Genomic DNA, 27,077 nt, shown 5'->3' with positions numbered 1-27,077 from the left:
CCCCGATAACATGCTATGGCAGCCACCTGTACCTTGAGTGTGTTCAAGGCTAAACCTTTACTCAGACCTTCCTGTAAGAACTCCAGGATCAAACGAATAGATGCAGAAGCAGGAAGACAAGAGTGATCCAAACACCAATGTTCAAAGACCCACCAGACCCGGATATAGGCCAAGGAGGTGGAAAATTTATGCGCTCTCAAAAGTGTTTCCACCACTGTACTCAAATACCCCCGGGTTCAATAGTCGAGCCCTCTCAAGGGTCAAACCACCCCCCCCCCCCAAGTAGAGGAAGCTGCCACGGATCCTCCAACAGCAGACGGAGGTCCGCGTACCATGGTCTGCCTGGCCAATCCAGGGCCAGCAGGAGCACCAAGCCTGGATGCTGCGCTACCTTCTGTAGTAACAGACTGATCATGGGCCATGGCAGAAACGCATATATCAACTTTCCCCATGGCCAAGACTGAACCAAACACATCCAACTCCAAGTGCTAGAACATCCCAGGTCAGACTGTAAAAATGATTCACTTTTGCATTCTTGTGGCTTGCCATCAGATCAGGAAAGGGCCAACCCCGTCATTCCACACTAAGTCGAAACACTTTGGGGACCAATTCCCATTTTCCTGGATCCAACATGGGACTGAGATAATCCGCCTGCATGTTGTCAGTACCTGCTACATGAGAAGCAGACAATGCTAGCAAATGCTGTTCTGCCCACGAAGGAGATTCATTTCTTGAGAGACTTGTCAACTTTGAGTCACCCCTTGATGATTTATGAAGGCCATTGCTATCACTCTGTCCATCATTACTTTCACCACTTTTCCTTCTAATCGAGACTCGAATTGCAGAAAGGCTAGCCAAATTGCTTGGGCTTCCAGCTGGTTGGTGGACCAAGACATCTCTTTGGGAGATCACTGCCTCTGCGCCACTAACTCCTGACACTGGGCTCCCTAATCCTGTAGTCTCTCATCTGTAGTAACCACCAACCAGTCAGGAGTTTCCAACGCCATTCCTTATTTCAAATGCTCCCGATGTAACCCCCAGAGCAACTGCCATCTCACCTCCAGTGGCAAGACCAACGGCACATTTTACTCCTGAGACTGAAGATTCTAGCGGGCCAGAAGGGACCTCTAGAGTCCTTGGCATATGCGTGCGTGCCCAAGGAACTACCTCTATGCGGCCATTGATCCCAGCATCTGTAGGTATGATCATACCGATGAAGAGGCCACCAATCTCAGGGCTTGGACCTGCCTCCAGATCTTCTGAATGCGGGACTCTGGAAGAAACATTTTGCCCCGAGCCATATTGAACTGGACATCCAGATACTACAGAACTTGAGGCTGTAGGCTGCTCTTGGCCAAATTCACTACCCATCCCAGGTGCTGCAGCAACTGAACCACTCTGCTCAATTCCAACCAGCTCTCCACATCAGATTTGGCTCGGATTAGGCCAGTCGTCTAAATACGGATGAACTAGAATTCCTTCCTTGTAGAAAGCCATGGCCATCACTACCATCACCTTGGAAAAGGTCTTGGGCGCTGCAGCCAACCAAAAGGCAATGCCTGAAACTGGTAATGACAACCGAAGACCACAAGGTGCAAGTAACACTGATGCCATTTGCGAACTGGAATGTGTTGGTCTAGAGAAGTCAAACTCTCCCCTCTGCACTGCCATGACTGACCTTAAAGTTTCCAATCAGAAATGGGTAACCCAAAGGGCTCAATTGACCCCTTTTAAATCTAGAATAGGACAAAAGAAGCCCTCCTTTTTGGGAACCATGAAATAAATGGAATGACGGCCTATACCTTCCTGACCCTCTGGAACAGAAACAATAGCCTTCAGAGCGAGCAACCTCTACAACATAGCCTGAAATGCTGCCCGCTTTTCTGTGGAATAGCAAGGAGAAACCATAAAAGAATCAGAGAGGACAGATAAGCTCCAAGGCGTATCCATCACGTGCCACCTCCAAGACCCACTGGTTGGAAGTGATGAGGACCCACCTCCGATAAAATTGAAACAGGTGGCCGCCTGTCTCCTGAACCAGAGGATGGACCCCAAAACTTAACTGGGAGAATCGAGGAGCTCCAGAGCCAGAGGCATCATCTTTTCCTGGCTTCTTCACTCGAAAGGACGGAGACCTCGCAAACAAGGGGGCCCTATGATTATTGGAAACTCTGGAAGAGCAAAAACGTCGAGTGCTCCGAAATTACCTCTTCGCTGACAAAAACCCAGGAGTAGTCTTCCCGTCCTTGGGTAACTGAGGAAACGGACTTTCCCCATCAATCCACCATCTTTTCCAATTCCTCCCCAAATAATAAGCGTCCGCTAAAAGGCAACTTGGTAAGAACGGACTTTGAAATAGTATCAATGGACCAGTTCCGCAGCCAAAGTAGTCTTTGGGCTGAATTCACCGAAGCCACCCCCTAAGGAAGCATGCATGCCAAAATGATATCCTGCATCTGCCAAGAATACAGGACCCTGTTCCAGGAATGGGCCATTCTCACCCAAAGTCTCTTGGGCCAATTTTAATCCGGCCCTGGCCACCATGCAACAGCAAGTGGAGATCTGGAAGTTCATGGCCACTGCCTTAAAGGCCTGTTTCAAAATCACCTCAATTTTCCAATCCTGGGTATCCTTTAAGGCTGTATCTCCTTCCACCGGAATGGTAGTATGTTCTGTCACCGCACAGACCAGGGCGTCCACCTTGGGGAAACTGGAGCTGTTCCCTAGCTTTAGGATCCATAGGGTACAAGCCTGCAAGAGAGCAACCCCTTTTAAAATTAGGAGAACTCCATTCCAAATCGATCAATTCCTGAACAGCCTTGTGCAGAGTTAAAAACCAGGACGCCTTTCACAAACTAATTAGGATTCTTCTTCAGATCCTAAGTCGCTGCAGGCAAGGACTCCTCACAACCAAGGGCCTTCAGGATCTGTAAAATCAGACCCCCACTCACACCATGCAGACCACTAGATCTCAGCCCTCACTTTTCTCTGACCCTGCAAACCTCTGGGTTGGCCATTTTCAGAGCACTCTCCCATTTCCACAGCTTGTCTACTGCCACAGACGACCTAAAATCTGGCTCTTCCCCTCTGTTAGCCAAATTCACTTTTCCTTCCAAATTCTATTACAAAACTCACTCATTATTTAAAGCCTCATAGTAGAGACCTAGTTCATGATGCCTTCTGTCCTTTACTGCTGCACTCATCATAAAGTGTTTCCCTTATCATCCCAGGCTCCCAAGCACATTGGTCTCTACCATCACACTCCATCTTAATTATTAGCATATCATGGTAGAGACCTGCCATCCACGGTTCACTAGATCTCAACTCATCTGGCAAAACCTTTTTTCTCCGCCAAATCCATGCCCACAACTTGAGGGCTTCCTGTACAAAACAAATAGATCTGTGACAGACATCTTGTGGCTGCAGTGAAAGAAGTCATTTTTGAAGCTGCTGGCCTGCTTTGATGTACTCTTGCCCATGGAAAGAATTGTGCAGCAAGATAAAAAATGTATTTTCTGGGGGTGGGGTGTCAGAAAACCCCTGAAAGGCAGCAGATGCAAAATTATAGAAAAACAAGCACTCTTGAAGAGTACTTAAGCTATAAAAACAAAATAGAATAAAAGATGCAGAAACTGTTTGACAAGAAGTTGTGAAGTGGACATTTGTTGAGGATCCTCCTAGAGAATCAGCAAAATACAATTAAAGCAGTCTCTGTCACAATAGCTCTAATGGCAGCTATTGGTGTGAAAACTCAAAGGACATTCTGCAGTTTGGGAGAAGCACCATGGTGTGCATCAAGTCATGCAGTTCATCACTCTGACCCTATAGGAGGCTTATCGTCAGACTTTACAATTAAATAAAGCCAAGTTAAACATCTTAGGTTCACAATACTCTATTCTCACTATGGTATAACTGTTAAAACAAGGTGGGAAAAGGGACAAATTTCAAACCAATTTACTTGGGCAAAAAGGCTTGCCCCTCTATCCAGCTTAAAGTCCATGTGGGCTTTCACAGCTCGCTCACTTTTAGTTGGATTGAAAGGAGGCGCTCCTGACGGCAGGGCCATGTTTAGGTCAGCAGGGGAAAACAATGCTCACAAGCGACATTTTGTCCCCATCCATCCACATAAAACAGATACAAATCACACAGGGCCCTCTTAATTAACACAGTTTACACTAAATTTTCAAAGAGAAACAATGCGGATAGTTATGTCATTAAAAGCATCCATAGCCACATAGGCTGTTCGAAATTTGCCCCTTGTATTGCCAAGTACGGGAAAACCCAGGATGTGCTGAAGCTGAAAATTTGGCATCCCCACCCTTTCCTAATTTGCTATCGATTTATTTTAAGAGACTTTGTGGACAATGCTTCTTGGGCAGGGGATAGGCTGCGCGAATCTTCAACTGCTGCTCTTGGTGAGGCTGCCTAGGCACAATCAAGGAAAAGAGGCGCCACAGTTGACGTTAGTGACGAGCCCCAATCCCTTCAATTCTCTCCATACTAAGGGAATTTGAGAAGGGCCATCTTAGATAGGAACATGTTGCAGTAACCACATGGCCACACCCACCTCTGGATGCAAAACAAAGAATGCATCAGAATTCCTGATTTTGGGTGGTTGGGGGGTGGGGGGGGGGGGTGGAGATAAGATGTAAAAATGAGAGTAAGAAAGGGCAAGTGGAAAGATAAAAATGCTGCAGATATATTTTTATTTCACTTGCTGAACTAAATTTATGTGATAACTTTGGTAAAATCATGAGACTCTCTAGAGCAAACAATGTTCTTTGCTTAAACTGGAGTGAGATGAAAGGGAAAGATCAGAGAAAAAAAAAAGTGTGGGAACAAAGAGAACCCAATGGCAGAAACTGATTTCCCATGGAAGAGCTGGGGAGCATGTTCAATAACAGAGTAAGGAAAATAGGCCAGAGAGACAGGAGGAAATATCCCAAGGTGTGAGACAATGGACTGGCCGCATAAATTAGGGAATTCGAACATAAAAATAATACAGTGAAAGCCCCATTATCTGGCATACAAGAAGGAATTGGTGCTGGTTTGTAGAATATGCTGGCCATCTGCGAGCCCTCCTGCTTCCTACCCCAGGCAAGCAGCATGCAGGAAGAGGAAAGGAGGGACAGATCACAGAGCAGAGCAGACCAGAGAAAAGCTACTCTGCTCCCTAAACCAATCCCTCCTCTCCTGTCATTTCCCCCCCTTCCACACAGAATTCCTGAGAAGAGATACTGGTTAGTTGAGTGCTGAATAATCAGATAATGAGACTTCTACTGTAATGATAAAAATAAATCAGTGTAGAGAATGGCACACCTTGCTCTGCTGGTTTCTTGGCTGGCTTTTCCTTTAGCTCTTCTGCTGCTAAATATAAGCATGCGTGATGAGAATGCACAAAAAGATTAGATTAAACACACTCCTCAAACAAATGAGTACATGTCAATTCATGCCATAATATAAAAAGCACATTCAGTTCATGCATGTCTGCCAAGCTCTGCTTTCTTACTATAAGCCCAGGTAAATGCAGTGGTGCTTTAAGAGGCCGGCTAAACTGACCACACCTCAGAAAGCAGACAACATCCAACCCTCACAATGCACAGTATGGAATGCAGTGGCAGTGTCTACTGATATGAGGCAGTAAAGCAAAACTAATCCAGATCACGTAATGCTGTTGGCCAGCTATGCCTGGGCAATTTCGGTGCCAAATATAAAATATATTTTTATACTTTTCTATAGTAGTCGTCTGTGTGTGTTGGGGGGGGGGGGGGAGGGGGGAAGGGGAAGGCATCTTTTAGCCTCTTTGGTGGAAGGGGGAACATCTGAAAGTGGCACCAGGAAATGCTGCTGCCTGCTCTATAGCAAACTTGGCCAGCGTGAAACATCTTGGATACAATCAAGTGAATCTGCTTACCTTTAACAGGTGTTCTCCATGGACAACAGAACAAAATCAACCACACACAAGTGGGTGATGTAATCCAATGACAGATGTGGAGAAAAAAAAAAAGTCCTCTCTCTAGCTCTGAAAGACTGAAGTCTTTCTGGGCATGCCCAGGAGTTCCTGCATGGCTGCTGCCATGCAAGCCACCTCAGACATTCTATAGCCATGCTTCAACAACCAGGAAGTGGGCAGGATTGTGTGGCTGATTTGTTCTGTTGTCCACTGAGTACACCTGTTACAGGTGAGCAACTTCACTGTCTCCACAGTCAAGCAAGAACAAACAGCCACACAAGTAGGGACTTCGAAGTCAAAGGGTTGCATAAAAATCTTGAGAATAAATTGGTATGTAACCTGTTGGAAGAAATGAGGGTATTTGAACTTATTTAAAGATTTTGTAGAACCAAAGTTACTATCATTACAGGAGTCCTAGTCTAAACAGTAATGTTTAGTGAAAGTGTGAATTGAAGTCAACATAGCAGCTTTACAAATGTTGAGCAGAAGCTTGATGCATCTGAGCTACAGAGGTTGCCTTAACTCTTACTTGCTCACCTTCAGATCTCTTGCTTTAGAGAAACAGTAAGAAATACATTGAGAAAAAGGAATTGAACAGGTTAATGTCTCAAATAATAGAAGAACAAGGGGGCACTCCATGAAGTTGGCAAGTAGGTCATTTAAACCAAATCGAAGAAATTCTTTCACTCAGTGCATAGTTAAGCTCTGGAATTCATTGCCAGAGGATGTGGTTATGGCAGTTAGTATAACTAGGTTTAAAAAAAGGTTTGGATAAGTTCCTAGAGGAAAAATCCAAAAACTATTAATTAATAAGCAATAGTAGCTTGAGAGCTATTTAATGTTTGGGTACTTGCCAGGTATTTGTGACTTGGACTGGCCACAGGATGCTGGGCTTGATGGACCCTTGGTCTGAATGAGTATAGTATTTATTTATTTAAAGATTTTTATATACCGCGGTTCGTCAGCAAACATCACCTCGGTTTACAGTGAACATTAAATTAGCAACAGGCTTTACAATAAAATTAAATTATAGCAAAATAAGATTATGAACAATAATAATGTAATTAAAACATTAGATTAATACACTATAAAACTCAACAATACTTCCAATGGGGGGAAGAGAACTGTAGGATCTAGAATATCAAAACAAAAATAGCAGTTCAATTATAACAGAGTGTGGGAGTAACTTATACTAATTAGTGATTTCTTGTAATTCAATGTTAGAAGACCGATTAATACTATTATAAAAGGATATATATATTAAAATAAATGTAACCAATATTAAAGTTAATAATAGATGGCATATAAACTGAAAGGAGGAATGGGAAATTATTCTATACAATGTCATGATATGATATAAGTATGCAGCCATAAAGAGAGTGTTTGTTTTTAATTGGTTGTCCTTGCTTGAATATGTCATAGGAGACAAATAACTGGGAAGACTTTCTAAAAGGCTTCATCCTTTTCAGATAGAAAAAGTAGAGCTTTTCTACAATCCAATGTATGTAGCAACTGTTCTGCCAAGGACTAATGAGGCCTTGGAAAGAAAACTTTTTTCTGCGTTGGCACCTTTGGTTGATGTCACCCACTTGTATAGTTGTTTGTTTCTCTTGTCAACTGAGAAAATGTAACTGGTGTTAAACTAGTGGTGAATGCATTCACATTTCACAGAAGGGAGGTCAGGCAGAAGAGGCTTAGTGGATTTTCAATGGAAGGATTTTCAGCACTGGGTGCCGGATGGAGAACTATGCACTACCAGGTTCAGGATCCAATCCACTGAAGGCTGTCTCATGAGAGAATGAGTATAGGAATACTTAAGACTACTTATCTATGGTCATCTGCCTGATGGGCAAGTACAGCCTTAAGAATTTCTACGCCTTCAATATAAAAATCAGAAACTGATGTTTCTATTCAGTATTTTTATGGCCAGTTTCTAGTTTTTAGGTTTGACAGCCATATTCCAAAATGAAATGTCTCCTTCCCCCCCCCCCCCCCCCAATAAGTTTCAAAATTTAGCATTAGTTTTCCAAATTACTCTAATTAGGTCAGTTGGCAAAATCTGAGGAAACGCGTTATACTTCAGCTTCTCTTTCACCTCAGTTTGCTTTGCACAAGGCAGCAGTAAGAAACTCGTGCCCATTATTCCCTTCTTACACTTTTCTTCAGAATTGTCAGATAATCATAAGTAATGATGTCCCTGCACCAGTCGAGGGCCGCGAGCAGCTTCTCTAGGACACTGCATATTTGTATGAGCTGCAGCATTCCCCATATGCTGAGCCTCTCTCTCTCTGCTGCTGCTACTGGGTGACCTCTGTTGTGCACTTCCAAAAGAATCAGTATCACCCTCCATGCTTCACCAACTGCTTAATTTTCCACTAGGGGGTAACATTGCCTGCCCGGTCCCAAATTTCCTCCAGACACTTAAATGGGGTTGGCTGATAGAGTAGGGAATTCTGGGTAGGACTGCTTACACCTGAAAGACACATGCCCTGAAAGCTTCTTCACTGGTGGGATCATTTAGAATATTCATCATGCCACCCAAAAAATGTCCAGGATAAGCTCTTTTGAGGTATCACTGTCCCAAGATGTCTGAGGCTGGAATCAAGACAGCTGCAAGAGTGCCCTCTTCCTCTGAACAGTGCCATGCCAACCACAATGCAGCATCTGTATGTACATGCTGCGCTTAAGTGCTGGGAGAGCTTGTCAAAGAAGTATTATACTTTAATTAAACAGAGGTTTTAGGGAAAGATATAAATTTCTCAGTTATATTAGTACACATGGCCGGAAAACAGCCAGGGTTAGAGAGATGTTTGAGGGCATGCAGGCAAGCTGAGCTGTTCCAAAGAAACAAAAAATAAAGGAAATTGTAAGCTCTGAATAAATGGGAAGATGATCATTGTAAGCAACCAATGAAATGAGATAAAAATATGCATGGACTGGGTGTATGCATGGGTGCTAAAGCACAAGTACAAAAGAAAGAAAGATTGCAGAGGGGTTTTCAGCAGCTGAGGGCCCAGGGTCATGATCATAAAGCAGGGCTTGACAAGCTCAAGCACTAGGTTGCTATGGTAACCAGAAATTCTAAGCCCATTGCAAGTGGAAAAGGATCAGGAAGTGTCAGTGGGTGGAGGAATAAAGGATCAGCAGGCACAGCCAAAGAGGAAGAGACAGTGTCAGTTGGCTCACAAGCCAACAGATGATGGTTGAGGATAGTGCAAGTGGTCCAAGAGGAAGTGGCAGCATCACCAGACCCACCACAGCGAAGAGCAGGTGAGCCGAAGTAAAGTAGCAGCCGTGACATCGGTGCTTGTGTGGGGCAAAAAGGACAGCAAGTGCAGCAGGTGATGGCATGAAAGGATATTGCTTAGCCTATCACCTACCTCTATTTTTTCCTGATGCTAATATACCCTCATTTTTCTCCTTACTGCAAACCACTAACATTAAGTCTACTGTCTCCATTCTTTACTTCATCAGCCATTCTGTCTTCTGTCCTGTCCCCTGCTCTCGAGTTTCAAATTTTTCTTCCTCTCATCCAGCCATCTCCACTCTCTCTGAAAGCATTTCATCTTCATCACTGTTGTCTCAACTCCATCTCTCTTCTCCATACTCTCCTGTTCCTCCTCTCAGCCGGTGATATCAGTCCCAATCCTGGCCCTCCAAGGCAATTTTAACCCCATCTGTGAATATCAAACTGTACTCCTCCAATCTTATCCCTTTTCACCTCATCCCTCTCTCTCCTCTTCCTTTCTCATGCTCGCTATGGAATGCCTGCTCTATTTCCAACAAGATTGCTTTTATTCATGACCTCTCTCTTGTACGCATCTTCTTGCCTTGACAAAGACTTGGCTTTCTCTTGAGGACTTTGTTTCAGTTATTGCTCTCTGTTATGGAGATCCTATTTTCTCTCATATATCTTGCACAGTAGGCCACAGTGGTGATGGCTGGACAGCTGCTTCCCTCCTGAAGGTTTCAACCCCTTCTACCTCAATTCCACTCTTTCTTCCTTTGAAGCCCATCTGCCTATTCACCTCACTTCCTCTCCAGTTTGCTGTCATTTATTGCCCCCCCCCCCAAAAAAAAATCCCTCTCTCACAGACTGATTCCTGACTTTCTTTCTTCCTTAAACTATCTTCCCCTTCCCTTATTCTTGGGGAATTTAACTTCCATGCTGATGATCCATCCAACTCTTATGCCTCAGAACTCCTTGCCTTAACCTCAACTCTGCTCTACCGACCTTAGTGCGACTTACTGCATTGGCTCCTTCATTCTTCTACCATTCCCTTAGGCCCTTCTCCTCCTTTTCTGAAATCACACCGGAGAAAACTGCCTCTTTTCTCCTCTTCCAAAATCACTACTTTTTCTCTGACCCCCAGCTCTATTTCCCCTGCAGTCAACCATTTGCTATATCCTCAATCTATCACTTTCCATTGTAACTGTTCCCACTGCCTTCATACATGCTGTGATTACACCATCCATCAAAAAGCCCTCATTGGACCCTATTTGTCCTGCTATCATCCCATCTCCCCTCCTCTCATCTACTTCCAAACTACTTAAACATGTTATTCACCTCTGCCGTCTTGAATTTACTTCAACTCAAGCCATTCAAGATCCACTTCAGTCAGGTTCTGCCCTCTACATTCAACTAAAATGTAGAGGGCCAAAGTCTCCAATGACCTATTTATGGCTACCACCAAAGGCCTTTACTCAGACCTTATCCTCCTTGACCTATCTGCTGCTTCTGACACCATCAATCACCACCTACTTCTTAACGCTCTATCCTCCCTTAGATTTTGGGACTCCTTCCTGTCTTGTTTCTCTTATTCTTCCCATCGCACTTTTAGGGTGCCTCTAGTAGATCCCTCCTCTACTGCCATCCCACTATTAGTAGATGTACTGCAGGACTCTATCATGGGCCCTCTTCTCATTTCATTGTATACTAATTCCCTTTTATGCTCTGATCTCCTCTCATGGATTTCAATGCCATCTTTATTCTGATTCACAGATTTCTCTCTACATCAGAAATTTCATCAGGATTCCAGTCCCAAATCTTAGCCTGTTTGTCTGACATGCTGCCTGGATGTCCCACCACCATCTTAAATTCAACATGGCCAAGACAGAACTCCTCTTCCCCCCCTCCAAGCCCACTTTCTCCTTTCTCTATTTCTGTGAATAACAGAGTCATCATCCCAGTCCACTCACTACGTAATTTTAGGGACATCTTAAGATGCCTCTCTCTCTCTCTACATGTATCCCATATGCATCTTTTCTTTCTCTATACCACCACCAAAATTCATCCTCTCTTTTCTGAACACGCCACCAGACTAATGTCTTCATTGCCTCCTGCTTAAGACTATTGCAATCTGCTCCTCACAGATCTCCTAGTGAACCATCTCTCTCCAGGACAATCTATTCCAAATTCAGATGTGCGACTTATCTTTTGCCAAAGTCTCTACACTCTTATAAGCCACTTTCTCAAATCACTACATTGGCTCCTATCCATTTCCAATTACAGTTCAAACTCCTCTTATGCACTTATAAGAGCCTTCACCCTGTGGCTACTCACTACCTCTCCTCTCTTCTCTCTCCTTACATCGCCCACTCGTGCACTCTGTTCATCAGGCAAGTCACTCTTATCTATGCCCTTCTCTACCATCAACTCTTAACTCAGTGCTTTCTACCTGGCTGCATTTGTATGCTTGACTTCCTGAGTTGAGTCTAAAAACCCACCTTTTTGAGGCTGCTTTTAAATCTTAATCCCTTGATTATCCACTTAAGGCCTTATTGATTTTAAGCAGTCTTTATCTGTAAAATTCTCAAAGTTTCTTTTGCTTTGATTAGACTGCAAGCTCTACTGGGAAGGGATTGTCTCATATGTTTTTGTAAAGCATTGCATGCATCCAGTAACACCATAGTAGGTGTGGTAGTAGTAGTACTGCTCAGTAGCAGCTATTTACTGCCTGCCCTACAATCAGCTGTTCCTTAAAGTGCTGACTTTTTTTTTTAATCCCTGTAGCCTGGCAAAATATAAACTTCAGCTGATCTTCTAGCTCTTAAAGGCTCTGCATATCTCAACAAAAGATATTTAACCCCCCCCCAAAAAAAAATATTTAAATAAATAAATGAATAAATATTCTTTGAGCTTGGGCTCCCATTGCTATTGGCCAAAGGAGGGGAAAGAGCAGCTACATAATAGTTAAGAGACTGCTGTGGGGAGAAGGGTTTCAAAGAGAGGAAGATTGCTCGTGAGGGAAAGGGGTGGAAGTTAAAGGGAAACTAAAGACTATTAGGTACAGAGGATGGGAGAGGGGATTTGAGATGCTGGGAGACTGCCAATAGGTAGAAGAGTGGGTTGAGAGGGATGGAGACTGTTGGTGGATGGGAGAGAGAGAGTGTTAAGAGAAAGACTGCAGGGAACACAGATGTGGGCGAGAGGGAACAGAGAAGACAGACTGGTGAGGACCAGGCCCACAAAGATATGTTAAGCAAAGAGGCAACTGCCCAAGGCACAGCTATCAGAAGGCTATGTGTCATAGGGTGTGCTTGGAGTAGGGATGGGAGGACATGGCTGCTACTTGCATGATCTACCAGCACTACACAACAGTACATTAAAAGGACCTACAGCAGATCTCAAAGAGGAAAATCCAATGCAAGGGAGTCAACCCTCTCCCCTTACACTTCGACTTTGATGGTGGTGGTGGTGGGGAGTTGGGCAGCTGAAAGCCTCAATAAGTTTTCGGACTGACTCCTACATCCAAAGAAAATATGTCAAGGCCTGTTTTATAGTACCTGGGCAAACAGTAACAGTGGAGGAACATAGAGGCCATGGCACTTAAGTGTGAAGCCCTAGCCAGCAGAGATGGAAGCAAAACAGAAAAGTACAATAAGACATTACTTTCTACTTTGGGCTTTGATCTAAGCAGAGCTTGGTAGACATGGTATATATAAAAAAAAAATAAAAAATACACGCATCAATATAAGTGTAACAATGGGCAAAACTGCTTTCAATACATAATCTTAAACAAAGCTTGAAAGAAAACCATTTATACAGCTCTGGCGCCATCCTGTGACCACTGGGTGGAATCCAATTTTAGAATTTCATACAGGTTCAATTTTTTTTTTTTAAATTAACTTTTAAATAGCTAACTTTGCTCATTCTTACAATGAAAGCACAGGCTGCAAGTTAATGCACGCTCAACAGGTTAAATCCAATAGCAGAAAACAGCTCAAAATCCCGCCAAATGCTTACTGTAGAATGCAAAATGCTAGTGCAACAATCTTAGTGCTTGACAGTGTACAACCTGCACTACTGTACAAATAGTACCAAGATGAGTGTGCAAAATTGTATTAGTAACAAATACAGTGCAAATGGCAGTCTACAAAAAAGCAAAATTATTTTTACAGCCAAACTGATGATTAGAAGCCCTTTCTACACCAACGAAGTACAAGTACATGGGGTTGAAGGGAAGGATGCATTTTTCTTTCAATTTCCTCTAACTGTAAGGTTTTGAACTTTGCAAGACAACAAATTTAAAAATAATTAAAAAAAAACATACGATCCCTTCTTCCCCACCTGCACCCTTAATAAATAAATAAATACATAGTTTCCAAGAGAGAGTAGGATTTCCTTTAACCCTTCCCACAGACAGGGCTTGAATTTTATAACGGGGATCAAAAAGGCACGTGCAGTCAATGGAATATTATTTGCAGATACATACACTCTGGACTGAACAATATCCAGCAAGCACCACCTTAAAAGAAGTACGGATGGAGTAGGGAGGGGCAGCTTTGCTGTTAACACACCTTGTCTTTCTGTGAGCAGACGAGCTCAATTTTAGCAATGCAGAAACCCCTTGGCACCATTGGTCATTGCTGCCAACTAAACACAATCATCCTCTGCTGAAGCCAAGGGATGAGGAATCAAGAAGCTTCTTAAAAGGTGGTGAGTGCTGGAAGCTCCTAACTTGGGCTGTCTTTCATAGCACTAAGTGCTCCACTGTGCCGGGGATGGGGAGGGCAAGGGGACACTAGGCCTACACACAGGAACTGAAATCTTGGCCAGCCCCTTTCTTTCTCACAGCTTTCCATCTGCAGTAAATATGGTACCATGTGACCCACCTGAAATGTTTTCAACAATGTTACAATGGATATTGTACACAAGCTGGTGCCTAGAAGGCAATATCGTATATTAAGACTATTTATTGCAGCCAACCAATGGGCCCAGGCAGGGGTGGGACTTATTGCAAATGATATCACAGGCAGGCAGTGTAAGAGAAAAGCTCAGCACCAGTATGTGTGCACGATACCAAATGAGACAGTCCTGTAAGCACAGTGCGTTTAAATAATGCATGCGGATCACAAAGGAACATTATCCATCACAATATGAACTCTGGCCATACTGCTCAGTACAGTTAAGGTTGTATTTTTTTTTCAAGGTAATTAGTGTTCCCTCCTCCACTCAGCACCTTTCAAAACGCCACTGATTTAATACATGAAATCAATCAGTTTTTAATTGAAATACCAACAGTATAAAAATCAAAATATTTTGTGAGGCCGATTTACTTGGAAGCAAATTTCTTTTTCCCTTTTCACCTCCCCCCCATCACTCATTAACATTCCTTTATTTCACGAATTGATCCTCAAAAGGTATTACCAGTCATCGCGAGGCCCCTTGAGGTCATGACTGCATGTTTTCTGAAGGCTGTAGACAATATGAGAGAGATTAGTTTTCTTAGGCCATGCCAGTTTGTCACTCACATAGTACAAAGTGGCGCTCAAGGAGAAATTTACTCTTATCTGATTATTTCCTTGAATCCACCTAGACCAGTCCAGACATGTGGGTTATGCTCCTCAACCAGCAGATGGAGACAGCAAACAGGTTTGCTGACATCAACCCATATAAGGTCCCATGCTATGCTCAGCCTGCCAGTATGCTACTTAACAATCTAAGAATACATTACACAAATTACCTGCCAAGAACCAAAGGAAACAATTAGAAAAGGACAATAAAATAAATCTTTACCAGTTACTCACCAGAACAAGGAAAATTCATATTTCAGTTAGTTGTAGCCCCGACCAATACAATCACGTTGCGTGAGCCACTAAGACAAAGAAAATAACCAGAAAATAGTATCTCTTGACAGCTAAGGAAAGTTCTGGACTGGTATGGCTGGGATCAAGGAAATTATCAGGTAAGAGTAAATTTCTCCTTCCTCATCATCCAGCCAGACCAGTATGTAGGAAGTGTCCAAACAGTCTCCTACAGTTGTGCTCGTAAGTTTTCCTGCATTTTTCTCTGCTCCGATCAACAGATTCGCTTCCTGTGCCATCTAACTTCTGGTTCCCTCCTTGATGATTTACATACACTGCTGCATTTTAGGAGAGAATCCTGACTGCCCATCTTTGAAGCTGAGGAGCAAAATATAAGAGAGCCTTCCATATGGCCCTAGTTTGTAACCAGATGATGAACCGTCTGGCCTTCTCCTGAGTCCAAGTGCTTTGAACCACCTGTCCTTGATAATGTGTCCCCCAACCGAGGAGACTGGCCTTGGTCAGAGTAATTCACATATGATCTTCCAAGTCTATTTCCTTCTTCAAATTCTCTGATACCAGACACCACTCCAAACTCCTCCTGACCTGGTGCTGTAATGGAAACCTTATGGAATAATCCTGGGTCTGAACATCCCCTAGTCTGTATATCCCTAGTCCTTCGGGCATAGGGTTAATCCCCAGCCCTGTGATGAAATGTTGTTGCTATGAATTCTAACACCTGCAGATAGCGCCAGGCTGAAGGGCTACAAAACCTTAAGGCTCTGACCTGAACCTGCAGCTCTGAAATCCTTTCAGTTGTCAACTTCACCTGACCAGACTTTGTGTCACACAATGTTTCTAGATATTCCAGGGATGGAAGGTATTAGCTTGTTCTTGCTGAAACTCTTCACTCAGCTGAGCTCTTGCAACAATTGCACCACTCTGGCTGTGGCTGCTTTACACTCTCCTGAGCCGACTTTACTCTGATATAACCAATTGTCCAAATACAGGTGAAGCAACATACTTTCCCAATGAAGGGCTGCTGTTACCACCACCACCACCACTACCAAAGGTTCTTGGGGTAGTTGCCAAACCGAAAGGTAGAGCCCAAAACTAAAAATGACCTCCCAGTACCACAAAATGAAGGTAGTGCTGATCATCTTCTCTTAGTGGGATATGAAGGTACGCTGCCATCAGATCCAAGGATATTAGGAATTCCTCTTGACACACCGCTACTATAACCAATTTTCTTGAAATGAGTCACTCAACACCCTGTTGACCTGCTTCAGATCCATATTAGGCCAAAAAGTTTCCTCCTTCTTTGCAACTTTATAATATAAATTGAGTATGTTACTTGACCTCTGAGAAGCTGGAACACCCTCTCCTAACTGCAGAAGATTATTTAGTTACCCGAAGCACCTCCCCTTTTTGAGTGAAATAAGGGGACACTGTAAAAGTGTCTGTAACCCCGTGAAAAGGGGACACCTTCCCAGCTCTGGGGCGTTGTTATCTGGCAACCCCAGGGTGGGCTAGATTCAGTCTCTGGTCATGGGCTGGGGACAGGATCACTTGCAAGGCCAGACTAGGTGCAAACATTTCAAACAGACCAGAAAATCCAATGTCCACACCTTAATTGTGCTCCAATGAAATAAATGTTTATTGTAATCCAAACAGATAGAAGAATTTTTAGATTCAATGCACAGTTCAAACTCTGAATAGATTTGTAGGTCCTTTTGATCTGAGCCCCTAACTCCCAACACTTCTCTCTTATCTTTTCTGTTGTTTCACTTAGGCATCTGAGCCCAAATGACTCCATTTCATCCTTTACTGTTTTATGGCACTACAGGGCAGTTTCTCTCAATCAGCATTCTCTCTTCTTTCCTGCACTCCATGGCAATATCTTTCACTCTGCCCTCTCCTCTCTTTACTTGTGGGACCAATGGGGTCCCTGGTGGTATGTGGCCTCTGTTACAGAAACCACCACTTCATATTCATTTCAGAATCAATTCTCATCCAAACTCACACTTCAGGAGCAAATTCAGAGTCTGCATATCCCTAATCCTTCGGGCATAGGGTCAATCCCCAGCTCTGTGTTGAAATAACCAGCTGCAACCCCCCACAAGGTCCAACTAGCTTCCCTAACACAGTTCCTGTGAGCAAGTCCACATATAAACCTCTTCCCTTGCAGTACTCACTGTTCAGATTCAAGTCACTATGCAGCTTTCAAACACAGAAGCAGCTCTTGGGACAGTGCATCCCATAGTCCATCGGAACTTAGTGCTAGTCCCAAACCCTGCATTGAAATAACCAGCTGCAACCTTCCCTTTAGGTCCAGGCAGCCCCCCCCCAGCACGGTCTGTGTATCTAAATTCCAAACTTTGTCTTAGTAAGTTAGAACTTGTAATCCAACTTCATGCACTTCTGTTCCACCTCAGGGTAGTTGGGAACCCCAGGCACACCTTTTACTCTTAACTTGTAATACATTGGTCTCTCCTCTCAGTCCAACCCACATTGTGGGTCCTTGGTAGTTCTGATTGAAGCACTATTCTCCTTTTTCCCCTTGTAAGCTCTGTGTAGCACTTCTGGATGAAGCACTGATGTTTCTCCTTTCTCCCTCCTGGGAAGTACGGTGTAGCACCTCTCAATGAAGCACTGATATTTCTCCTCTCACCCCTGTGGTATGGGCCCTCCAGAGCCTCCTGTTGTTCTGGCTCCTTCCTTAGAGGACCAGCCCTTAACCTATGCACAGCCACTCTATTTATATCCATACCTCAAATATAACTGCAAATCATTCAACCACTGGTTAGAAGTCAAACTTGCCACTCATCACGCTGTACACACCTCCAAGGCAGGCCTTGTGTCCCACTCTGGAACCTTCCCTATTTTAAGAAATGGACTAAACTTTTAACCTTTGATGAAATAATATTTAACACACCCCCCTTTTAGGAAGGGCTACTCACTATCTCCTCCTCCTAGCCATCCCTTCAAAGATAAATTTTAGATAGCCTCTATTAACCATAACATTCTCATTTTAAGGTATAGGCCTGAACTTTTGAACTCCAGGTTAAACAATGACAATAACTGCATAACCCTAGGAAAAGAACAACAATGCCGTCTAGTGACCTATAGGGTTACATTTCTAAAATAGAATGGGAAAACTCTAGGGCGTAGCCCTCCTTCCCCACATCCAGGACCCATTGGTCCAAGGTTATTTGATCCAACTTCAGTAAAAGTCTGACATTTGTCCACCTATAACCCCCAATGACTGGGCCTGTACATCTTCACTGGGCACTCCTGGAAGCTGCAGCACTGGCTGAGCCACTATCTTGGTTCTTCCTCTCTTATTGGAGCAAAAGGGCTGAAACCTGCTATAAGGCCTGGTTTGCTGACCACTTGAAGACCTGCTTGATCTCCCCAGACTCAATTCATCAAGATGATTCCTAACCAAAACAGACCTTGCAGACTCTTCAGGCTGGCAATCGAGGAAACCTTAGGCTCCCTCAAAACTTTCACAAACTTCTCCAGGTCCTCTTCAAACAAGATCTTCCCTTTAAAGGGAAAGTTCACCAACTGAGTCTTTAGAGACACAACCAGCTAACCAATTACGCAGCTACAAGAGCCGCTTAGCTGAAACAATCGAGGCCTTAATTCTGGCTGTAGTGCGAACTAAATCAAGATTGTTACCCCAGAAGTAGTTCAACCAGAGTGGAGAGCTAGGGACTATTATCCCACGAGCAGTCAATCCACGTGTCCTTCACTCGGCTTAGAACCAGGACTCTTGACAGGATGGGATGCTTGCCTATTATCTACTGGAGACAGAACATTATCAGGCTGAAGCACAGCATGGGACTTTATATGAGCTGTCATCAGCAAACCTGTTATTTTCTCTCTCTCTATCAGCTGGCTGGGGAGCATAACCCATGTGTCTGGACTGGTCTGGCTGCATAAGGAGGAAACAAGGTTTGTGAAGAGTCGCTCAAGCCATAAGAAGCCATGACATGGTCCATGTGTGACTCTACACCCAAGTTTTATTTCCACCCCATTCGAACGGCATACTATAAGCAAGGGAAAGGCTGTATCCCACGTTTTATACAGGAGCAGCTGTTAACAAAAAAAACACTACTGATCTGTCACTGAGGTTACGTCATTTTAAGCAAATGCCTTTACCCACAGTCGTTTTTAGAAGATGAGACATCTACTGCTGCCCAGGAGGCAAGTGGAGGATAAATCACTACCCTTTCAACTGTGTATAAATAATTTCTCCAGCACAGCACAGTAAATCTTTTTTCTTTTTAACCTCTTCTTTGATTGAGTATTGAACTGTTGCTGGGTAAGAATTATTTTTTTTTTTAAAGCACCAAAAGTAGCATTGCTTACCTGGAAGGCCTGGGTCAGAGGCACGGTGGATTCGAGGTGGCAGGTGAAAACGCCCATCCCCAGCAGGACCTGATCTTCGGGGGCTTGGAGCCCGGCTGCGGATCATCTCGTTTTGTGCGGCGTGTCGATGACGTTCTGGAGTCTGTAAAGTAACTGCAATTGAACGCTTGCATGCTATTATGATGCCAATTACAACGAAGCAGATGACATTACACTTTTGGTTTTGCTATTTTTAAACAATAAGGAGAAATTTAGTTTTATCTGATAATTTCCTCTGAATCTTGCTACACCAGTCCAGATGCATGAGTTTTCTCCCTCTACTAGCAGATGAAGACAGAGGGAATAGCATTTTTCTAATACATCATCACAGATGGTCACCATGGAACAACTCCAGCAAAAAGCCAGTATTCTTATGTCAAAATTATGGAAAAAACTAAGATTCAAAACTAATAAATATTATGTATATAATTTGAAACACTTAAAGGATCCTCCAAAGAAATATCCCTTTCAAACTTTTCTTAAATAAATGAAAAGGATGACACAGGAAGAGAGGAAGCAAAAAGTCAGCCTCTTCTTGTCTTTTAATCTCTGTAAACAGAGGTACACTGCTTCAAAAACTGTGCAGGTCCAATTTCCTGAGTGGATTCTGGACTGGAGTAGCAGGATTCAAGGAAAGGAGGAAGACTCAGAACCAATGTCAGAAAGTATTTCTTCACGGAGAGGGTGGTGGATGCCTGGAACACCCTTCCGGAGGACGTGAAGACCAAAACTGTGAAGGATTTCAAAGGGGCGTGGGATAAACACTGTGGATCCATAAAGTCTAGAGGAAGAGGATGTGAATGAAGAGAAGAGGCATGGGGGTGGCTTGCAGGAATGACAGCTACTACCTGGTGATTAATACCCTTATTCAATAAACATACACACGGTTAATGCGACTCCAACATTGCTCTATGCTTCAACGGCAAGAGGAAATATGGAAAAAAAAGGATTTGCATTCTCAAAAAAGTGGGGGAGTAGCTTGCTTGTTGCGGCGGTTACTACCCCAAACCAAATAAGCCTGATACTTCACTTTCAATGCATATCCAGAGTAGATCTCTGCTTCAATGGCAGGGGGAATGAAGAAAAGAGGATATATATTCAAACAACCAACAAGGACTGAATTGCTTAGTCTGGGTAAACAAATAAGCATGGGTATAGCTTGCTTATTACGGCGATTACTACCCCTAACCAATTAAGCCTGATACTTCACTTGGAATACATATCCAGCACAGCTCACTGCTTCAAACGCAGGGGGAATGAAGAAAAGATGATTTATATTCAGACAACAACCAACAAGGACTGAATTGCACAGGCTGAGTAAACAAATAAGCGTGGGAGTAGCTTGCTTATTGCGGCGGTTACTATCCCTAACCAATTAAGCTTGATACTTCACTTTGATGCAGCTCCAGCACTGCTCTCTACATCAATGGCAGGAGTGGAAGATAACTAGAACCAAAAAGTTACCAATAAGGGCCAAGAGTAACAGATAAGTATGAGAAAAAATAAGTGTGAAAACTTGCTAGGCAGACTGGATGGGCCGTTTGGTCTTCTTCTGCAGTCATTTCTATGTTCTATTAGATAAAAATTTATTTTTCCTTAACCTGCTACACGAGTCCATACATGTGGGAAGCACTCAAATCGCTATTATTCTGGAAAAGAGGACGTTAGGTTTGCCCTGAGAACACCAGCTAAAAAGGCTGCATCCTCTCTTGTATGAAAATCCAGACTGAAATATTTAGTAAAATAATGTAAGGATGACCAAGTGACTGCCTCAAATACCCTCTGGAGAAATAACAGAAGCTTTGTCCAAAAAGAAATCTAAGCTTTTGCTGAGTTTCCTCCAAAGGACTTCTGGAGGCTGCCAACTTTTGAATAAGCAAGCTGACTAGGAAAATTGGTTCTTAACCTGCTAATTTTTGTTCCTGAAGTACCACAAATCAGTCTACACAAGAGGGTTTATGCATACCAACTACCAGATGGAGACAGAGAACAAAACTTTGAGGCACTGCTACATAACAGAGTGCGCCACCTGCAGTACCTCAGTATTGACCTCTACCCAAGCCAAGATGTATACCTTAAACCCCCAAAAACCTTGGGTGAACAAAGAAAGTTGGAGCCCCCTAAAAACAAGGCCCCCTTGATTTAACATAAAGAACATAGCAAACTATGTATACCTCTCATTAATCTGAATATATTACATATCAGCTCAGCAACATCTAGAAGCAAGGAAGTCTTTCGCAAAATGGGGATGGGTCTCTGGGACTGAATCGTGGTACTTCAAGAATGAAAATTAGCAGGTAAGAACCAATATTCCTTTCTTGTTCATACCTGGATCAGTCCAGACAAGTGGGATGTACCCAAGCCTCTCTACTCTGGGTGGAAACCTGAAAGAACTGTGACAACACACTTTCCTGAAAAGACGCCTCCTCCTGAGTCCGCACATCCAAGCAGTAATGTTTGGTAAAAGCATGAAGAGAAGATCATGCTGCACAACAAATCTCCTGCAGAGAAAGCAGTTGACACTCTACCCACAAGGTTGCCCACGCCCTACAGGAATGCGTTCTCAACCCCTCCGGCACCGACTGGTCCTTACAGATATAAGCGGAGGCTATTGTCTCTTTTAACCACCGTGCAATAGTGCCCTTGGAAGCTTTTTTCCCCTTCATTGCTCCACTGAAGGACAAACAGATGGAAAGACATTTATCACCTTAAGATATTGCAAAAGAATTCACCACACCTCCAATAAGAGAAGACCTCTCGCCATAGGAGCATCTGGTGACAAATTTGGAAAGGTTGGTAGCTTGATCACTTGGTTAAGGCAAAAGGAGGAAACCACCTTAGACCAAAATGGAAGGAACTGTATGTAAAGAAAACCCTATCCTCCAAAAAGTGCAGGAAAGGGTCCCTACACGATCATGCCTGCAGCTCAGATATCCTCCTAGCTGAATAGATAGCCATGAGGAAAACAGCCTTCAGGGTTAAGTACTTTAAAGAAGTCTTCCTAACTGGTTCAAAGGGGAGACCACACAGCACCTGAAGAACCATATTAAGATTCCATGCTGGACAAATCTTCCGGACTGGAGAATGCAGATGTTTTGCTCCTTGAGGAAATGAACCACATCTGGATGAGATGCTAACGGTCTTCCCTGCATCCTATCTTGAAGAGACCCTAAGGCTGCCTCCTGAACTCGAAGGGAATTATAGGCCAAACCCTTAGCTAAAACTACTTTGCAAAAAGGCCAGAATTGTGGAACGCCCACCTTCAAAGGTTGCACCTTGTTCTGCATACACCATGATTTGAACACTTTCCACAATCGGACAAAAGCCATTGACATGGAAGGTCTCCTTGCCTGAAGCAAAATTGCAATCACAGGCTCCTAATAATCCTTCAAGCAGAGCCTTTGCCTCTCAAAAGCCAAGCTGCTAGACAGAAGCATTCGTCCCGGTCTGAAAATACGGAACCCTGCCGCTAGACAGGGTTCTGCAAACCATGGCCAGCATGGCCACTTGGTCGCCACCAAAATTACCCTGCCTGGGTGAAACTCGAAGCGGCGCAGCACTTGACCTGTGAGAAGCCATGGTGGAAACACGTACAGTAACAGATGTGTTGGCCATGGTTAAACGAAAGCATTGATGCTCTCTGATCAGACCTCTCCCTCTTTGACTGAAAAACCAATCTGTCTTCATTTCCTGGAGTTACCATGAGGTCCACTGTTGGTCTGCCACACCTGGCCTGAATCAAGGCAAAAGCCTCCGTTGACAACTCCCATTCCCCCAGATCCAGACGCTGCTAAAGAAGTCTGCCTGCATGTTGCCCACTCCAGCCACATGGGAAGCAACTTTTTTTTTTTTTTTTTTTTATTGCATTTCAAGATTACACATAATTAATAATGTGAAGAAAAAAAAGGGTGATACAGGAAATAAGAAAAACTTATTCCAATATAATCTTGTAGGATTATTATTACAATATTATACCACCCTTAAAGTAAAGGAGCGAAAAGACAGGAAATAAAGAAAAAGGTAAATAGGTGGCGATGTCCTTTCATGGATTGCAAACTGGCTAAAAGACAGGAAAAAGAGAGTAGGATTAAATGGACAATTTTCTCAGTGGAAGGGAGTGGGCAGTGGAGTGCCTCAGGGATCTGTATTGGGACCCTTACTTTTCAATATATTTATAAATGATCTGGAAAGAAATACGACGAGTGAGATAATCAAATTTGCAGATGACACAAAATTGTTCAGAGTAGTTAAATCGCAAGCAGATTGTGATAAATTGCAGGAAGACCTTGTGAGACTGGAAAATTGGGCATCCAAATGGCAGATGAAATTTAATGTGGATAAGTGCAAGGTGTTTCATATAGGGAAAAATAACCCATGCTATAATTACACAATTTTGGGTTCCATATTAGGTGCTACAACCCAAGAAAGAGATCTAGGCGTCATAGTGGATAACACATTGAAACTGTTGGTTCAGTGTGCTGCGGCAGTCAAAAAAGCAAACAGAATGTTGCGAATTATTAGAGAATGGTGAATAAAACAGTAAATATCATAATGCCTCTGTATCGCTCCATGGTGAGACCGCACCTTGAATACTGTGTACAATTCTGGTCACCACATCTCAAAAAAGATATAATTGCGATGGAGAAGGTACAGAGAAGGGTTACCAAAATGATAAGGGGAATGGAACAGCTCCCCTATGAGGAAAGATTAAAGAGGTTAGGACTTTTCAGCTTGAAGAGACGACGGCTGAGGGGGGATATGATAGAGATGTTTAAAATCATGAGAGGTCTAGAACGGGTAGATGTGAATCGGTTATTTACTCTTTCGGATAATAGAAAGACTAGGGGGCACTCCATGAAGTTAGCATGTGGCACATTTAAAACTAATCGCACAATTAAACTCTGGAATTTGTTGCCAGAGGATGTGGTTAGTGCAGTTAGTATAGCTGTGTTTAAAAAAGGATTGGATAAATTCTTGGAGGAAAAGTCCATTACCTGCTATTAAGTTCACTTAGAGAATAGCCACTGCCATTAGCAATGGTAACATGGAATAGACTTAGTTTTTGGGTACTTGCTAGGTTCTTATGGCCTGGATTGGCTACTGTTGGAAACAGGATGCTGGGCTTGATGGACCCTTGGTCTGACCCAGTATGGCATGTTCTTATGTTCTTAAGAGAGCCTACACAATAGCCATATGTACTGATCAGGTCACATTTGGGTGAGCATCTAAAAAGAATTTTAACTGCAAAGGTTCAAATAAGATATAGTCATTTCCTTGGTATTTTATAGAACATTTATATGGATATCGAACTATAAACTTAGAACATATCACTAGGGCTTCAAATCTTAAACTTAAAAATTTCTTTCGCCTTTCTTGTGTGGCCTTAGTAATGTCGGGATACACCCACTCTTTTTGACCATGAAACAATTCTGTACTATTTCTGAAGTACATCCTAAATATATTATTCTTCTCGGCAATAAAAGCGAAAGTCACTAGCAATACGCCTCTCTTAGTGATTATTTCTTCTTGGGATAATTCCAGAAAATCAGTCACATTCAGCTGTCTCTGTTCTTCCGAATTTCCTTGGTCTCTTTCAGCTTTCCTTTGCGGCAAATAGTAGGCTTTTGTAATTAATGGGAGTGCCTCCTTCGGAATTTTTAACTTTTCAGTTAAATAATTTTTTTAAAAGTTCCGTAGGTGATATCTGGGGTATGATGGGGAAGTTCACCACTCATATTTGTACTCCGCAAAGAATTTTCTATATTTTTCAATTTCTTATTTTGAACATTTTCCACTTGAATTATATTTTGCTGATTTTTCTCAATCTGTTTCACTTTCTCTTCCACATCAAATAATTTTTTCTCTTGTTTATTAATTCTTTCTTCATTATTCCAACCGTTTTTATATATTTCAAAGGCAGATTTAGATAAGCCTATTATTGCATTTTCTATCGAGGCTAAAGCATCCCATATAGTTTCCATAGTTATTTTGACCAGTTTAACCAGGAAAGATTTTACTTCTTTTATTTGCTCACCTCCTCTCGTGGCCTCAGTATCATTGTCCCGATTCGATTCCAGCACCGGTTCAGTGGGGTTGATCGACTCCAGGAGTAAGGGTAAGTAGGCCCTCTGTAGTGAGGCCGACAGTCCCATTTTCAGTCTGCTTCCCCCTTCCCCTGTTTCTCCCTTGACTGCTCTTCTTCCGGGCTTCCAGCTCAGCGGGGCTGTCTTGGAAGGCCGACATTGCAGCTTCTCCTGCTGCGATGGGGGACGGTGTCTTTGGTGCGCCAGGGCTTAGCGAGATCTCCTCGGCCAATATTGGCGACACTCGCTTCGCGTCTCCAATTTCTGCAGCCCTCGCTCCTGGCTTCGTCGGCATTGATTCGAAAAACTTCTCTATAGTAGGTTGTTTATTTTCCAGACTTTCAGTGACTGCTAGGCTTTCGCGAAGCCTAGCTTTTCGCTTAGTGTGAGGCATGAAAATTATCAGGAAAAGTCCAAAATTCAGGAAATAATGCAGAGCTGAATCTGCAAGTGCTTTCCGAACCTCTTAGACTGTCGCCATCTTGGCTCCTCCCCGAGAAGCAACTATTCTTACCAGATGTTTCTTCACGCAAACAACCAGTTCTTGTGCCACCAGCATTTTCGTTCCGCCCTGATGCTTGATGTATGCCACTATCGTCGCATCATGCAAGAACACTTGCACTGACTTGGCCTGAATAAGCAGAAGAAATGCCAACAAGATTTTGTGCACTGAGCGGGAGATAACCATGCTTCGCACACTTCCCTGGTTTCTAGCCGATTGATAGACCAAGTCACCTCTCCTCTGACAACCACTGATCCTGGGCCGATTTTTCTTGACAAATCGCCCCCCAGCCAGAGAGTGGCATCCATGGTCACCACCACCCTATCAGGCACTTCCAGATCCACTCCTTTCACCAGATTCATGGTGGCTGTCTCAGCACAAAGACTGGACCTGGCCTTCTCTGGCATTGGCAAAGGAAGCTGAAATTCCTCTGAAAGCGAATTCCAACAGGATAACAGAGCCCTCTGCAGAGGACACATGTGAGCAAAGGCCCATGGAACCAATTCCAGCATAGAAGCCATGGAACCCAGGACCTGCAAATAATCCCGAACCCTGGGAACTAACAGATGCAGCACCCAAAGGATCTGACTCTGCAACCTGACTACCCTCTCCGTAGTCAAACACCTTCCCTAACCGGGTATCTGAGCGTGCCTCCAGGTATTCCAACCTGGCTGACTTCAAATAACTCTTTGCCAGATTCAGCACTATCCTAGACCCCTGGTGCTGCTGCAGAGTCGGTGAAACTCCCTTTCACCCCCTCCCCCCCACCACAATCACTGGCGGGAGCAAAGCTACCCAAGCAGTCCCAGTCGCCTTTTTTTTTTTATTTTTTTTTTAAAGAAGCACCAATCAACAAAGGAAAAGTAACCAAAAAGAATACTTCCTGTTTCTGGTTGCTCCTAGCTGCTAGTTGAGGGCAAGAAGCCTCAGAGGGAGTGAGGGAACCAGGATCCCTGGCTTTCCCTCACTATGGAAGGTGAGTGTTGAGGCAGAACAGGGATTACCAATCCCTCCGCTCACGCTGCTCTACCTGAGGGATGGCCCACGAAGGAACCTAACACCTCAGGGAGCCGCCTCTTTCTTCTCTTCTTCCAAG

General features: G+C 43.5%; 1 protein-coding gene across 1 annotated transcript in view; it reads right to left on the bottom strand.

Annotated features, from left to right (window-relative positions):
• CAD (carbamoyl-phosphate synthetase 2, aspartate transcarbamylase, and dihydroorotase) overlaps positions 1-27,077 on the bottom strand; it is a 363,344-nt gene that overhangs the window by 41,055 nt on the left and 295,212 nt on the right. The window contains 3 exon segments of the mRNA XM_029596327.1: positions 5,320-5,364; positions 14,604-14,651; positions 19,358-19,499. Of these exon segments, the coding sequence (XP_029452187.1) occupies positions 5,320-5,364; positions 14,604-14,651; positions 19,358-19,499 (235 nt within the window).

Source organism: Rhinatrema bivittatum, chromosome 3 (genome assembly GCF_901001135.1).
Source record: "Rhinatrema bivittatum chromosome 3, aRhiBiv1.1, whole genome shotgun sequence".
Lineage (NCBI taxonomy): Eukaryota > Metazoa > Chordata > Amphibia > Gymnophiona > Rhinatrematidae > Rhinatrema > Rhinatrema bivittatum.
This window is presented reverse-complemented; position numbering and strand designations above follow the sequence as displayed.